The 16,285-nt window shown below is 38.5% G+C and overlaps 1 protein-coding gene and 1 non-coding gene across 2 annotated transcripts; one reads left to right on the forward strand and one right to left on the reverse strand.

Annotated features, from left to right (window-relative positions):
• Positions 1–8,854: 8,854 nt before the first annotated feature.
• On the forward strand, positions 8,855–10,703 carry LOC141613025 (alpha-amylase-like). The gene is made up of 4 exons (XM_074431766.1): positions 8,855–8,947; positions 9,251–9,383; positions 9,527–10,341; positions 10,449–10,703. The coding sequence occupies exons 1-4, from the start codon at positions 8,855–8,857 to the stop codon at positions 10,701–10,703; spliced, it is 1,296 nt and encodes a 431-aa protein (XP_074287867.1).
• Positions 10,704–11,363: 660 nt separating this feature from the next.
• On the reverse strand, positions 11,364–11,484 carry LOC141615738 (U5 spliceosomal RNA). The gene has a single exon (XR_012530141.1). It is a non-coding gene; the product is annotated as a U5 spliceosomal RNA (small nuclear RNA).
• Positions 11,485–16,285: the final 4,801 nt, after the last annotated feature.

Here is a 16,285-nt window from a genome sequence, read left to right on the forward strand (position 1 = left end):
CGACTAAAAGACACAGTTGTTTTCCCTAGATTGACCATCTGACCCGAGACTCCTTCATACCTCGTAAGCACCTCCTTTACCCGGGTTGCCTCCGCAACATTGGCAGGCGTGAAGAACAAGCTATCATCGGCAAAAAGAAGGTGAGTCACACTCGGTGCTCGGGCAGCTACTCGGACTCCATGTATCGCCCCAACCTTCATAGCCCTTCGCATCATACTAGATAAGACTTAGGCACACAAAATGAATAAATAGGGAGACAACGGATCTCCTTGTCGGAGCCCCCGCTGAGGGATGAAAGAATCAGTCGGTCTCCCATTGACAAGAACCGAGAAGGACACAGACCGCACACAATGCATAACCCGGTTTGTCCAAGCACCATCAAAACCCATCGAGGACAAAACCATCTCCAAAAAATCCCACTCTACCCTATCATACGCCTTAGCCATATCAAGTTTTAGAGCCATATGACCCCCATTACTCCTTGTATTCTTCATATGGTGGAAGATTTCAAAAGCAACAAGAATATTATCCGTTATAAGCCTTCCTGGGGTAAAAGCCGATTGATTTTCCGACACAATATTATTAAGGAACAATTTGAGTCTATTAGCTAACACCTTGGATACAATTTTATAGATAACATTGCAGAGGCTTATTGGTCGAAAATCCACCATTTTATCAGGGGCTTTCTTCTTGGGAATAAGGACAATATGTGTATGATTAATACCTTCCGGAAAAGGTGTTAGCTAAACCTCTTTTGCTTAGTGCTTAGAGTCGGGTATTTTTCTACTAAACCTCTTTTGCTTAGTGCTTAGAGTCGGGTATTTTTCTTTGCTGTGTGCTTGAAAATTATCCTTTAGTCTTAACCTAGTGGCTGTGTGCTTGGGTTAATTCATATCCCAATCGCATCCTTTACTCTATTCGATTGTAGAGTTCTGGAACCGTGGTTTAAACAGTTCTGTCGACTGTTCGATTGCAGTCTTCAGAGTTCCTGTTGAGTTTTAGTCGTTTTTAGCACAATTAACCAGTCCGTATCACTGTCCAAATCGTGTCAGTTTCAGTCCAAATTCGAGTCTTGAAGGTTTCACTTCAAATTGGTATCAGAGCTTTAGGTTAACACAATTCCATTGTTGTGTTAGTCTTGGGTTGGTAATCCTTCTTGTGAGTCCACAAAACCTCAACTACTTTCAAAAACACAAAAACAACCATGAGTGAAGAAAGGTTACTTGGAATTGAGACTCAAGTAACACAACTCTCCGAGAAATGCGACCTAATGATAGATTCCTTCAATGCTATCATGGCTAACATTCCAACACCACCAAGGGGCCGAGGAAGACATCCACCTTACCGTGGTAGAGGACGTGGCCGAGGGTTTGGAGCAAGAGACCACGAAGCCAACCATGAAGAGGAGGACTTGCACTCGGATGAAGAGGGTTCTTTCATGGAGATCGAGCATGAAGAGCATCCTAAAGACCTAAAGGTAGAAATTCCGGACTTCCATGGTAGTTTAAATCCCGATGACTTACTAGATTGGTTTAGGTCAATTGAAAGAGTCTTTGAATTTAAATCATACTCGGATGTCAAGTCTTTCAAGGTTGCTATTTTAAAATTCAAAGGTTATGCATCCCTTTGGTATGAAAACATGAAGAGTCAAAGGAAGAGGGATGGTAAAGAACCCATAAAATCTTGGTCGAAATTGAAAAAGAAGCTTAGTGACAAGTTTATTCCTAAAGAGTATACTCAAGACATGTTCATTAAACTTACTCAACTAAAACAAGATCAACAACCACTTGAGTCTTACATTAGGGATTTCGAACAACTCACTTTGCAATGTGAAATTAATGAGAATCCGGAACAAAAAATTGCTAGATTTGTTGAAGGGTTGGATGATAAAATTGCTAGTAGGGTCCGAATGCAACCATTGTGGTCTTTCAATGAAACCATGAACTTGGCTTTAAGGGTGGAAAAATGGGGCAAAGGGAAACCGTCCACTTCAAAATTGCCGACCAAAACAGCCACCAAGACTACCTATGCCGAGACCAAACCCAAAGAAATCCACACCCCAACCGTGACCCCCACACTTGACAAAGGAAAAGGCATTGAATAATCACAAAGAAAGACCTTACCCCTCAAAAAATGTTTCAAATGTCAAGGTTATGGTCACTTTGCCAAGGAATGTCCAACTCAAAGAGCCCTTAGTAGCTTTGAAGTGGTTCATTGGGGAGAGGATAAGATTCTTGTGTGTGATGAGGATGAGGAAACCGAGGAAACTAAGGATGAGGAGGTAGTATTGCCGGATTCCGGGATGAGTCTAGTCACTTGGAGAGTGTTGAGTGCTCAACCATTGGAAATGGATCAAAGACAACAACTTTTTAGGTCTAGATGTACCGTTGGAGGGAAAGTTTGCAACCTAATCATTGATGGAGGTAGTTGTACTAATGTGGCCTCTAGTGTCCTTGTTGAGAAGCTTTCCTTAACCACCCAAAACCATCCATGTCCTTACAAGTTGAGGTGGCTTGACAAGGGAGCCGAATTGAAGGTTGACAAACAATGCCTAGTGTCCTTTTCCATTGGCAAAAATTATGTTGATAAGGTTCTTTGTGATGTCCTACCTATGGATGCTTGCCATCTCCTACTTGGTAGACCTTGGGAGTTTGATAAGAGTGCGGTGCATCATGGAAAGGATAACACTTATTCCTTTGAGTTTGACAAGAAGAAGATCACTCTAGCACCTCTTCCACCATCCTCCATGCTTGAACCTTGCAAAGAAGTGATGCTAATCAAGGAGGCCGAAATGGTCCCCGAAAGAAGTAATGAGAAAGGTGTTCATGTTCACTTTGCCGAGGGTGTATCCAAGGAACAAGATGAAACAGTCCCTAGCATAGTTCAAAATTCGAACAAGTTCTTTCAAGGTGATCCACCTAATGTCGAGCATGTGTCCAAGGAGCAAGATGAGCCGTTCACTAAAATGGTTCGAACAAGGGTCGAGGTCCATGAAAATGTTCCTCCTATTGTTAATCCAAGAATGAAGGCCGAGGTCCCTAAAAATCCTTGGGTCGACTATGGTGTCCATAAGTTCAAAGACAAACTAGGGGAGTGTTCGAATGGGAAAAAGGAATACAAGTGGAGTAATGCCAATGTTCAAGTTCAAGATGAGTTCTTTATCAAGATTAGAGCCGAGAGTACCATTGATGAGGTACAAGTTAATCATCCCGTCTCTCCCAACACTAGTCCAATTGGGAATGAAATCAAGGACAAGTCAAGTGCCTACTTGAAAGATCAAGGAGAAAGGGTCAAGAAACGGGTTCAAGAAGGGATCCTTAACAATGTCCAAACCGTGGGTGTCCAAGATGGTGTGCATTGTGACTACTCCGTACACCCTATTCCAAGTTTAGTTGAAGATGAGCATAAGGCAAATGACATGGGCGAGAGGATTCAGACAGTCAAGAAGAATGTTCACTCAAGTAAGAAAGGGAGTGGTGTCAAAAAACGGGTCAAACAAGGACTCATTCGTCATGATCAATTCATGGTCAACAAGGGAAGGTCCAAGAACTCCAAGTAAGGGACGAAATTCAGAATTGGGGATCAAGTTTGGGTCCATTTGTGCAAGTTTGGAATCCCTACAAAAAGGGATAGGCTCATGCCAAGAGAAGGAGGACCGTTCAAGGTCACTAGTCAAGTTGGGTGTGATAAGTACAAGGTCGATTTGTTGGGAACTCATGCCACATTCCATGCTAGTGAATTAAGTCTTTGTGAAGAAGAGCCTAGTGATGACAATGCCGAGGATTTGAGGACAAATCCTTTTCAAGAGAAGGAGTTTGAAGCAAAACAAATCACCTTAGGCATGTTTGTACCCGGTTTTGGTCCCTTGACCGAAATAGGGTCCAAGTAAGAAATCCATCTAAGAAATAAGGAGCTTTTCGGCCTAGAAAGTCACCCATGAAGAGTCAAGAGCATTTTTGTCTAAGGGTTGGTGTCTTGGGAAGGTGGTTGTCATAGAGCAAAGCTAAGGAACAAACCGAATGGTCCCTTACACGGTTTGCAACACCAAAGGACATGGGTCGCTTTCAAGTTTCCATTTTCATCCAAGACAATCTCTTAAGCCTCTATTACAAGCTTTAGCTCTTATATCCTTAAATGGCCGGATCTTTTGAAGCTACCAAGGAGTCCTAATTATCATTGTCCTCATTAGTTTATTTTTCTTGTTTTTCCTTTAAGATTTTTAACTTGTGTAAGAGCTTGTGTAAGGCTTAGGGTCACCTTTTGTAACCGGTTTCCTAGGGGTCTTTTGGACCGTTAGATTACTAGGTTAGATGGATGGATAGGATTGTTTTGCTTAGCCTATAAAAGCAAGACATTCCTTGTTGTAAAAATCAGATTTTGATGAATGAATAAAACACAAGTTAGAAACATTGATTTCTACTAAACCTCTTTTGCTTAGTGCTTAGAGTCGGGTATTTTTCTTTGCTGTGTGCTTGAAAATTATCCTTGGGTATTTTTCTTTGTTGTGTGCTTGAAAATTATCCTTTAGTCTTAACCTAGTGGCTGTGTGCTTGGGTTAATTCATATCCCAATCGCATCCTTTACTCTATTCAATTGTAGAGTTCTGGAACCGTGGTTTAAACAGTTCTGTCGACTGTTCGATTGTAGTCTTCAGAGTTCCTGTTGAGTTTTAGTCGTTTTTAGCACAATTAAACAGTCTGTATCACTGTCCAAATCGTGTCAGTTTCAGTCCAAATTCGAGTCTTGAAGGTTTCACTTCACATATGACCCCCATTACTCCTTGTATTCTTCATATGGTGGAAGATTTCAAAAGCAACAAGAATATTATCCGTTATAAGCCTTCCTGGGGTAAAAGCCGATTGATTTTCCGACACAATATTATTAAGGAACAATTTGAGTCTATTACCTAACACCTTGGATACAATTTTATAGACAACATTGCAGAGGCTTATTGGTCGAAAATCCACCATTTTATCAGGGGCTTTCTTCTTGGGAATAAGGACAATATGTGTATGATTAATACCTTCCGGAAAAGGTGCCCCACGGAGAACGCTAAGAACCAAAGAAATCACAGACGGACCAACAATATGCCAATAAGTTTGATAGAAGAGAGCATTCATACCATCTGGGCCTGGAGATTTGAGAGGGTGCATTTGGTTAAGGGCTTCAAGGACTTCCTCCTCCCGATAATCATTTCGAAGTAAATCATTCATCCATCCTGTAATTCTCCCCTCCACCCCAGCCATAACATCCCCGAAATCCCGTGGGTTCGACGACCTAAACAGCGCATCAAAGTACCCCATAACCACCGCCACGACCTCCTCCTTTCCCTCCCTAACACGGCCTTCATCGTCAATAAGCTTCCCAATATGATTCCTTTGTTTTCTTTGTGTCGCCTTACAGTGGAAAAACTTGGTGTTTTTATCCCCTTCCTTAAGCCATAACGCGCGAGACCTCTGTCGCCAAAAGATTTCTTCATCACGAAGCAGCTGCGCAATTTCTTTTGTAATTTTCTTCCTCTCCTGAACGACACTCGCCGTACGATCTAGGCCATCCAGTACCTGCAATCTTCGTCGCCTTTTACTTAGAGTCTTCACAATCTTACCAATATTAATGCTTTTCCATTCCAATAATTCCGTCGCACAGTCGCTCACCAATACAGGAAAATCCGTTCCCCCTCTCTCCCACACTCTCCTCACAACTTCTTCACACCCCTCTTCCCCCACCCATAACTGCTCAAACCGAAAAGGTCTCGTCCCTTCTTCGCGCTGCCCCTCTCGACCATCCAAAATCAGCTTCAAAGGAGAATGGTCCGACCATTCTCTAGTCATATGAATAAGCCTCGCATAAGGGTACAATTCCTGCCAATTTTCTGTCACCCTAGCTCTATCTATCCGGCTTTGACGGTTATCAGTACCCACCTGACCATTATCGAAAGTGAAAGGGTGCCGTTCGAAAGTTACATCTCTGAGGCCACAACCATCAACTGCATCCCTGAAATTGTTCATTTGCCATTGGGGACGCTCCCCCCCTTCATCTCGGTAGCAAACAAAATCTCATTAAAGTCTCCCATACACAACCAACGACCTGAGTCAGCAGCTGCAAGAAGGCGTAATTGTTACCAAGAGAGGTGCCTATCTTGTACTGCCGGCCAACCATAGAAACTCGTGAACCGCCATTTAACCTCGCCAATCTCCAACTCGACATCCATGTAATGAACAGACATAGACCTAAGCCTACAATGAACCCCTTTCTGCCACAAAAGAGCCAAACCACCTGACCTACCTACACTATCAACAGCCAAGCTTTCATAACCATCCAACAATCTACTAATGTTACACCACTCACTACCACTAAGCTTCGTCTCACAGAGAAAAAGCACAATGGGGGCCTCTCTCCGAATAAGATTACGGAGACCGCCTACTGCATCGGGGTTGCCCATCCCCCTGCAGTTAAGGCTCAAAAGATTCATTGGGCCCGGCGGGGTTGAGCTCTCTCAACCTCCGCCTCGGATGAACACACATCCATGGAAAAATGTAACTTCTTACTCACGCTTGACCCTTCTTCCGCCTCATCATCACGTCCTCTTTTAGTTGCCAATTGAACCAGCTGCACACTCCCTTCCCCTTGTCTTTTATCCCGTTCCTTCCTTACCCATTTCTTACCTCCCGTCTTCTCCCTCTCCTCCTCCCTCCCCGTTCCAGAATTCCCAGCCTTATTAATAGAGCCCACCTCATCAGAACCCACACCAACAGCAGCTTTCTGTAAACTCCCAGAAATCCCCGACACACCCATCCTACTCAGATCACTATCACTCCTTCCCTCCTTTGCCTCACACAAAACCGTCCTCTTATCAACATTGCCCACCCCTTCCTCGGCCTCTGCTTCCATCTGAACCACAATCAACCCACCATTAGCAGTCTCGTCCACAGTTTCTTGATGTTTCTTATACCTAGTGGCCAACGAGATGGCTTGTAATTTCCCTATCATTTTCTCAACATTTTTCTCCTCCATACGACGTTGTTCAGCCTCAAACTCTCGAGATAGAGCCCTAGCAGCCTTCGAAGCCAGCTCCACATTTGTCTTTATCACTTTCCTTGGGGACGCACGAAGCCATTCCCCAAATTTTAAATCAGACTCTTCATACGGCCCCTCGTCACATTCTTTCTCCCATGCCCTAGAATACCGCATCCGTAACAAAATATAGGCAAGCGTTCATATTTCACATCAAAACTCGTTAACAAACCATTGGACATCCTCGCACTAACCTGAGCTCGAACAGGTTTACGCACATCATGCAAAATCCTAACCCTAACTGCCCTTTCCAGCTCCGGATACGGGGTCGTATCCAGCATTACAAACAAACCCAGCTGCGCAGCAATCCTCCGGATATTCGTCTCATTTGTTCTTCCCCGCAAAGGGAGATCATAAATTCTCGACCAAAAAGGAACATTATACAGTGGGATATCAGTCAATTTCCCATCCTCACAAGGGTCGTTAAAGCACCAAATATATTTATCGAAATGCCAGGGCTGCCCGTCTACTACCTTGGCTTTGTCTTTATCACAATTAAAACGAAAAGCAAAGATCTTTTCTTTAGCATCAAGAACATTACCTATCACAGGCTCCTTCAAATTCCATAACTTCGTCATGGTGTCAACTGCCGCTTTCACGTTTATCGCTTTGGTTGCCCATAATTTCCCTACGAGCAGCAGATCGTTACTATTCCTTTCGTTAATATCGTCACCGGTTTCCCACACGAAGTTGTCATCGTCCTGTTCCTGTACTTCCATCACAGGACGCTTTCCAGCACTCTTAACACTAGAACAGTTATCCCCCATCGAGGGAATTCAACGGTTCAAAACCCTAATCGACCACAACCGCAAAACAGGCAAAAAAATAGGGCAGAGAAATTGAGTAAGAGAGAGAAGAGAGGGAGGGAAAGAGAAGAAGAAGAGGAGAGCCTCGACCAAGGAGGAGGAGCAAAGACGCGCGAAGACGAAATCTCCACAGGGAACTTTTTAGGAAACCCTAAAAAACCTAGGAGCACAAGTCACCATTTGTAATATCACATATCGGTGGGACATATTCCTGACCAAGACAAAAACATATACCTAAATAAGTTAAGTCTAAGATTACAAGAACTATCAGGTCTCGTCTCTCAATATATATGTTTTTTTACGACAAAGGATTTGACAGAAAAATGGAATTGAAATAACGAAATGTTGAAGTTGAATAAAGCAAATGAAATTTATTTTAAATCAAAAGAGATTTTTTTTTTTTTTTTGATAACGAGGGGGTTAAGTCCCCCGGACCCATGCATTCCCGCACCACCACATGAACCATGTAAGCCACCCCCTTCGGGGGTTGCAGTGGCCAAGGGTCATCTGTTGTTTACTTTAAATCGTAAGTTGCAATTTGAAAGCAAATAATTGTCAAGTAACGTCGAGTCATAAATAATCTAATACTATAAAATTCTACACTATATGATAGACAAATGATTGTTGGGACTATGACTTCAACACTTTGTATACAACATAGCAATTGTTCAAATTAAATAGGGTTGGGTGGTGACTGTTATTAAGCATGGCTGCATGGGTCATCTGTTATATTTACTCCATTAAATCAAAAGTTGCAATTTGTGATCAAATAATGAATCGTCAAGTAAAAAGAGCTATCCAAAAACCTTATCAACCTAACTTCCGTTTACTCGAAATACGTGACATTTTTCGATCCATTTTGGCATGCATGCATTTTTCTTCACCTATAAAAACCCTCCTTACGTTCCTAATTCTTCATTCATTTCCTTCATCATATTTCTTCTTCTTCATTGTTCCATTCACGGAGTTTAAAGATGAAGAGTTCTAGGATCACCAATCTTCTTTGCTTCTTTACCATCTTATTCTCTCTCCTCTTTGCCTTCGTCACGCCAACATTGTTATTTCAGGTAATACACTCTTCAACTTCTGTTAGTATTTGCAATGGTGAGCTGAGGTTCGAAGCTAGAGGAATGTACTAGCTACATCTTCCTCTGTCCCAATCTTTTATTTACCTTTTTATTTGTTGTGAGTAGTATATTTTAATCAAAACTAAACAAGATGGGACAGTTTACTAGAAAAAAATAAAAACAAAATCTCTTTATTATTCATAAATTATTCTCATTTGAAATTCAATATGTTGGGTTAACTAGATTAATTTATTATTGTTGGTTGAGGAAATAGTTACATTAGTTCTGCATTGTAATGTGTAGGGATTCAATTGGGAGTCATACCATACGCAAGGAGGACTTTACAATTCTTTGGTAAACTCGGTTGATGATTTGGCCAGAGCTGGAGTCACCCATGTCTGGCTTCCTCCCCCTTCTCATTCTGTTTCTCCTCAAGGTATATATTTTTAGTCTTCCAAATTACCGACTCAATCATTTGTTTACCTTCTCGGACAACTTTGATTTTATGTTAGAGAATTGCACTCGAGAGTCGAGACATCTGTTTAAACTAAACTAACTCATATTTGTCTTGAATTTCAGGATATTTGCCTGGTAGATTATATGATCTTGACGCCTCAAGGTATGGACGTGAGACCGAGTTGAAGAACTTGATCAACTCCTTACATCAAAAAGGGATCAAATCGGTAGCTGATATCGTAATAAATCATAGATGTGCTGACAAACAAGATGGAAGAGGAATCTATTGCATCTTTGAAGGAGGCACGCCCGATGATCGTCTAGATTGGGGTCCATGGGCCATATGTAGGGACGACACTCAATACTCAGATGGTAGCGGGAATTTAGACACTGGAGCCGGGTATGGAGCGGCTCCAGATATCGATCACCTTAACCCAAGAGTCCAAAAAGAGCTAATCGATTGGATGAATTGGTTGAAGACCGAAATTGGATTTGATGGTGGATGGAGATTTGATTTTGTCAAGGGATATGCACCTAGCATTACCAAACTTTACATGCAACAAACTTCACCTAATTTCGCCGTTGGTGAGTTATGGGACTCGGCTATACACTATGACCCGGATGGTAAGCCCGACTACAACCAAGACGGGCCTAGGAATGAGTTAGCCGGGTGGGTCCAAGCCGCAGGTGGAGGTGTTATTAATGCCTTTGATTTCACTACTAAAGGTATTCTTCAAGCGGCCGTTGAAGGAGAATTATGGAGATTAAAAGACCCAAGTGGTAGGCCTAGTGGACTTATTGGAATTATGCCTAAAAATGCAGTAACCTTTATCGATAACCATGATACCGGATCCACTCAAAGACTATGGGCATTCCCCTCCGATAAAGTTATGCAAGGCTACGCATATATTCTCACGCACCCTGGAACCCCATCTATCGTAAGTCACTTGATAGTTGATGATGCCCTAATATATATGCACTTACTATTTGACAAACATTTAATTACCAATAAACTCCAATTCACTTCTTGTTTTTCGTTTTGCAGTTCTATGATCATTTCTTTGAATGGGGTTTGAAGGAAGAAATTATACGATTGAGTTCAGTAAGGACGAGAAATGGTATTTCAGAAGCAAGTAATGTCAATATAATGGCAGCGAATGCTGATCTCTACGTTGCAATGATCGATGGAAAGATTATAGTGAAGCTCGGAACCGAAAATGACCTTGGCAATCTCATTCCATCAAACTTCAAAGTTGCTACCTATGGAGCTAATTATTGCGTGTGGGAGAAACAAGGTTAAAATCACATGAACGAGAAAGATGTAAGAAGTCCTATTGTTCCTAAAAATTAGTAGTTACGAGTATAATATTCAATAATAATAAAACTAATATGGCGATTTAAAAACTCGCTATTGTATTGTACCACTAAGAAAAGGTATCATTCTTGTCCTCATAATGAGAGGATTAATTAGGGCCATGTGTTGTACTTAGCTTACCACTTAGGCTACTAAATATGTTGATTGCAACCTTATTTATAATAATGCAGAGGAATTGTTGTCAAAGAATTACGATTTTAGCATTTTCGACGAGGCTAATTTTCTTTTATTTCGTCAACTGATTATTTGCCAATGAAAATTAAGGAGGTTCGTCAATCTCGTCCTCTACTACAATGATATTGTAAGAATAGGCTATTATTTCATGCATTATGCATAGCTAAGTTGATGAACGAATGTAAGAGAAGCCTCCATCTAACAGATTAAGTACGCCTTCTTACGGCTATATTCGCATTGATCATCGTAGCCTTGTTGCAATGAATATACAACATCAAAATTACTCTTAACAATTTTATCTGTTGATGTAAGAAAGCTTCAATATTTGCTGTTGGACAATAATGTAAAGGCTGAAGGCTGAAAACACAATTAACGACATTAAAATTATCGACATTGCACTTGAATTGCTGGAAGCTCCGTTGAAGGAGCTCCCTCTAAAAATTAACGTATGCCACTGTAAAAAGCAACGAAGCACACGGTATTCTTTAGTAAAAGGCGAAAGAATAGTTCGCTTTGTGCTCAATGCATGGCTGCGTGATTTTTTCAATGTTGAAGAATGCCACTTTATACTTAGCTCTTACCTTGATCAATGTTTCTTCATCAATGTGGGATTAATATCTTATATATGTTTTTTTTTTTTTCTCACTCCCCTTCGAATTTAACAAATTAAACACGCCTTCTTACGGCTATCGTCTTTGCATTGATCATATCCTTGTTCCAATTTCCTCTTCACCATCTCCGCCCTTTCAGCGTACGACAATTTGTATACTTCATTCAATCTCCTCTTTTCATTCAATTCATCCCGTTTCTTCGACAACTCCAAATTTCCATTGTTACCCTTGATGCCGCCATACCCTTGAGAATTTCTTTTTACGCCTCTGTCTTTGACACAACTTGAGGTACGCTTTACGTTAGACATCAGTGGCTTCCTAACACCATTAGGTATAACTTTCTTGATCATAGTCTCGCTACGACGAGATGGATTAGGGGCATCATCCAACCCTATTACGCATATCTTTTGCCGGCTATCTTTAGCTTGATTGTATCTTTCTTGCATCTTTCGAGTTGAATTCTCCAATCGTTGAGCATACGACAATTGCACCTTAGTATTTTCATTATCTTTCAGCTTCATTAATCTCGTAGTAGTAGTATTCATGTCTAAGTTATCTTTTTCTTTCACTTTCTCCATGATGACGATCTTGATGAACTCTCTGATTTTAGTGTTGTTTATGTATAATTTGCAATTGTTTTTAAGTGAAAGATTATGAAAATATGAAATTACATCAGTCTATATATATGCTTTGTTACTTGGGCGAGGAGTTCTTGTTACCGACAACAAGGAAGTCCTAAAGGAACTAGGTAAGTAAAAATCAGTTGAATTTTTTTTGGAAATTATTAGGGTTGTATAATTTGTTGGCGTGAATAAAATAATTACTCCGTATTTCACATTAATAAGTTTACACTTGGGACAAAGTCAATCACGCGTATACTACTAGTGCTTGAATTTTGTTATTTTTTACTTTTTAATAATCTAAAATCAATCAATCAATCAATACATACATATATATAAAGCAGAAACTTTTCGAGCGATATTAGAGAGTCCAACTTTTTTAGAATTCCTAACAAGGGTACATTTCGAAAAAAAATTAATAAAATTATCCTAATAAAAGTAGATTTTTTAATATTTTAATAAAATTATCCCAATATAAGTAGTTGATACTCAAAATACATAATGTATTCGTATAGTGTATCTTAAATTTCAGTAGTCATACTAAATGATAAGTTAACTTAAACCTAAAAAAATAGCTTAAAAGCTAACTAAAAATTAAGAATGATAATTTAATTGATCAAGTAAAAAAAATTTTGGCAAACTAACGAAACATAGTTGGGTTTTTTTTTGAGTAAAATGATACTCGAAAAGTACATAATAAGTTCTCTATATTTAATATTTTAAATTGGAGGAATAAAAAACACATGTAACTTATTTCTCATTTTTCACTGCTAATCTTATTTTGGCAAATAGTTTATCTATCAAGTATTACAAAAAAAATTAAGATAAATGAACTTTTGGTCAAAAGCTTATTTCTTTGAAACAAAGCCTAAATATGAGATTTTTCATAATCTCCCGACCTTCCTCAAATCTAATTAATTACTTCTTGTTTTTTTTTCTGCCAATGTTTACTTATTTTTGACCCTATTGTTAGGAGTTGATCTCAAGTTCCTTTTTTTAATTTTATAATCTCCATTATAGCTATTGATTCAGAATAAATATTAACAATTAGGCATTGTAACACAAAGTACATATATACTCCAAAATCATGAAGAACAGAACATTATTGTTAACTCTACAAGTCTACAATAAGAAAAAACATTTGTCTTGGATGTAGAGAATATAAATAAATTTTTACGCTCAAATTGAATTTTAAATCATGTCAACCATGAGTGTTATATATGGGTAGAATAATATCAGAATTGTTTGAGAAGGCTGTAGAATATACGAGTATATGACATTTAAATGGAACGAAACTATTTTAAGATCTCTCCAAGTTGAAGCGGTTATGGTTTTGAAAATTTCTACCTGCGACAACAAGAAGACCTACATCCGTCATGTCTTATCTCCCATATGTCATCCTTGCTTTTAGGAGTCAGTTTTTTGTTTTCATTATGCGGGATTTGGTAGAGTGTTTTAGTTGGTGTAGACTTTGGGAGTAAGATTCATTATCTTTTAGGAATTTCGCACTAAATGTACTTCATCCTCATTGCTTCTACACAATCATCAAAACAGAAGTTTGGCCATGATTTTCGACATATTAATGGTCAAAGTTATAAAAGTTTGACCTCTAAGAAACAAGGCGGAAGATGTTTAAGAAGGGAAAGGAGTATACCTATAACTCATAATGGTATGCTCTACCAAGTGTGGTATGTCGGTTATGTTGTTGAGGAACATTAACTCCGTAAGAGGATTATCTAACGGGATCTGTCATATTATCAATCGCCTTGGAAAATTCATAGTAGAAGCGAATATACTTACGGATTCCAAAGTCGGCAAAAGGTACTGAACCTGAGGATAGTAATGACTTCCTCTGATACAAATATTTCTTATATTCTTAAGAAGCGATAATATACGTCGAGGCCATGCTACGTAGACGTGACAAACAGATCTGGTCGTGTCAGGTTCAGGTGTCACATTTAAATGGATCATAAACTCTTCAACAAAAACTCGACCCAATTAAATCTCGTGTCGTGTTCATGTCGATCCAGTTACATTAGTGGGTCATCAAGCCTCAACCCTAACCCGTTAATTTCGTGTCGTAGTTTCGTGTCATGTCAATATTTGGAAAGTGTAAGTATATTTATGTAAGGATCAAGAAAAATTGGGATTAATTTAGTAGATAGGTTATTCGGGTCGGTCCGTGTGTGTAGTGCTCAACCTAAACCTAGCCCAATTAAATCTCGTGTCGTGTTCGTGTCGACCAGCTTGTATAAATGGGTCTTTAAATGTCAACCCAACCCCGTTAATTTCATGTCGGATTCGTGTCGTGTTTTTGTGTCATGCCATTATTTGCCGGCTCAGATGCTGCGCCATGACAATAAACAAGAGTTGGGAACAGTGACAAAATCATGTTTAAATTTATCTGTCAAAACCAGTTTTTATTAATGGTCAGCTTTATGTAGAAGCGTTCATCCAAGAGATTAAGGTTCTACATCGATGATAGAGACCAATAAATGTATCAAGGCCACAAGAAGGACATTGTTTATAAAGAAGTTTTCACAATTTGCCAAATTAAGATGTTGTATTATATATTTTGCATGAAATTTTTAAGGATAAGTAGTCAAAGACTATTTCGGTTAAAAACTGATGGTGCTTAGACAATAAGAATGGTAACACTATAATCTAACTATATCTCTAAATGTTAGTATACAACTGATATAGTTAAATACCAAATGCCACAACACTTTAGTTGCATTTTTGTTATAGGAACTGATGATTAATCTGTCCTCATCTAAATCAACCTCCGAAATTTTATTTGCTCCTATTGTTACCATAGTTTGACTTTTTGTTAAATTTAATAGTTTTCTATTACCAGACCATGGAAACGTAAAATAACGTTTCAGAGGTGTCATAAAATATATACTACGAACTGGCATTATTATACAAACTTAGTAACCCGACTATTTAAAAAAAAAAGACATAAACTACTAACTAATGTTGTCACATATGATACAACTAGGTGCTCGTGCATTCTATGTAATAGAATCAGAGATATTTTGACTGTGTTTAAAGATTACTAATTCTATTGGAATTAAGTTTGGATTTGATTTTGCGAGATGTTTATACGGAGTACTAATTACTATAACCATGTTACTTGATCTTATACTAATTTATGGTAAAACTTTTATGCTAAAAGCAATAACGGATTTTTTTCCATCAATGACAATATAGTATGACTTTTTTTATTAACTTAAAATATATTAATTTTTAAAGATAATCCTAATGAGAGGCCCGTGCATCGCACGGGCTTTCCAACTAGTACATATATAAAGCAGAAACTTTTCGAGCGATATTAGAAAGTCCAACTTTTTTAGAAATCCTAACCAGAGTAGATTTCAAAAAAATTAAATATATAAAACTATCCTAATAAAAGTATATTTCTTAGTATTTAAAACAAATTTTAATAAAATTATCCTAATATAAGTAGATCAAACATATTTTAATAAAATTATTATCCTAATATAAGTAGATTAAAATGATCAAATAGATAATAGAAATTCATAATAGTTCAAGTTATCGTATTTATTTCCTCCCACTTATGGTCTCATACATTTTTAATTTGTATTCTCGCATCAAAATTCAAGAAGTTGTCGGATAAAAGATAAATTTATTTTATTAAAGTGTTATGTGAGGATGAGATAGTGTAATGTTACGTAGTTACACGAACTATAAATTACGATTTCATCAAAATGTAATCACTAAATAATCATTGGAGTGTATATATTAATCATAAACATAAATGCCTCCATATACATTCAAGTTATCAATACATAAAACATTTCACTAATCTATATATGTTACTATTTTTTTTAACTAATTTTCTTTCTAAAAGAATGTGGAGATCATTAAATGGAGGAATGAAACCGAGAAAAATTGAAGTAGAATTTGTGGGTTTAAACAACTCAAAGCTTTTGTGTAACAATGGAACAAATCATAGTGTTATTCATATGATGAATTGATGATTGGTTCTAGACTCACGCATTAGTGTATGTAGTATCACCTAATTTCATCTACTACAAAATTTCATATATACCACCAGCATATATCCAAGTAATCTAAC

Source organism: Silene latifolia, chromosome 11 (genome assembly GCF_048544455.1).
Source record: "Silene latifolia isolate original U9 population chromosome 11, ASM4854445v1, whole genome shotgun sequence".
Classification (NCBI taxonomy): Eukaryota; Viridiplantae; Streptophyta; class Magnoliopsida; order Caryophyllales; family Caryophyllaceae; genus Silene; species Silene latifolia.

Excerpts from the sequence above, each read along its gene's own strand:
- LOC141613025 (XM_074431766.1), top strand. The coding sequence starts at position 8,855 with ATGAAGAGTTCTAGGATCACCAATCTTCTTTGCTTCTTTACCATCTTA. Across the intron at positions 9,384-9,526 it reads TCATTCTGTTTCTCCTCAAG|GATATTTGCCTGGTAGATTA; the intron begins GTATATATTTTT and ends CTTGAATTTCAG. Across the intron at positions 10,342-10,448 it reads ACCCTGGAACCCCATCTATC|TTCTATGATCATTTCTTTGA; the intron begins GTAAGTCACTTG and ends TTCGTTTTGCAG.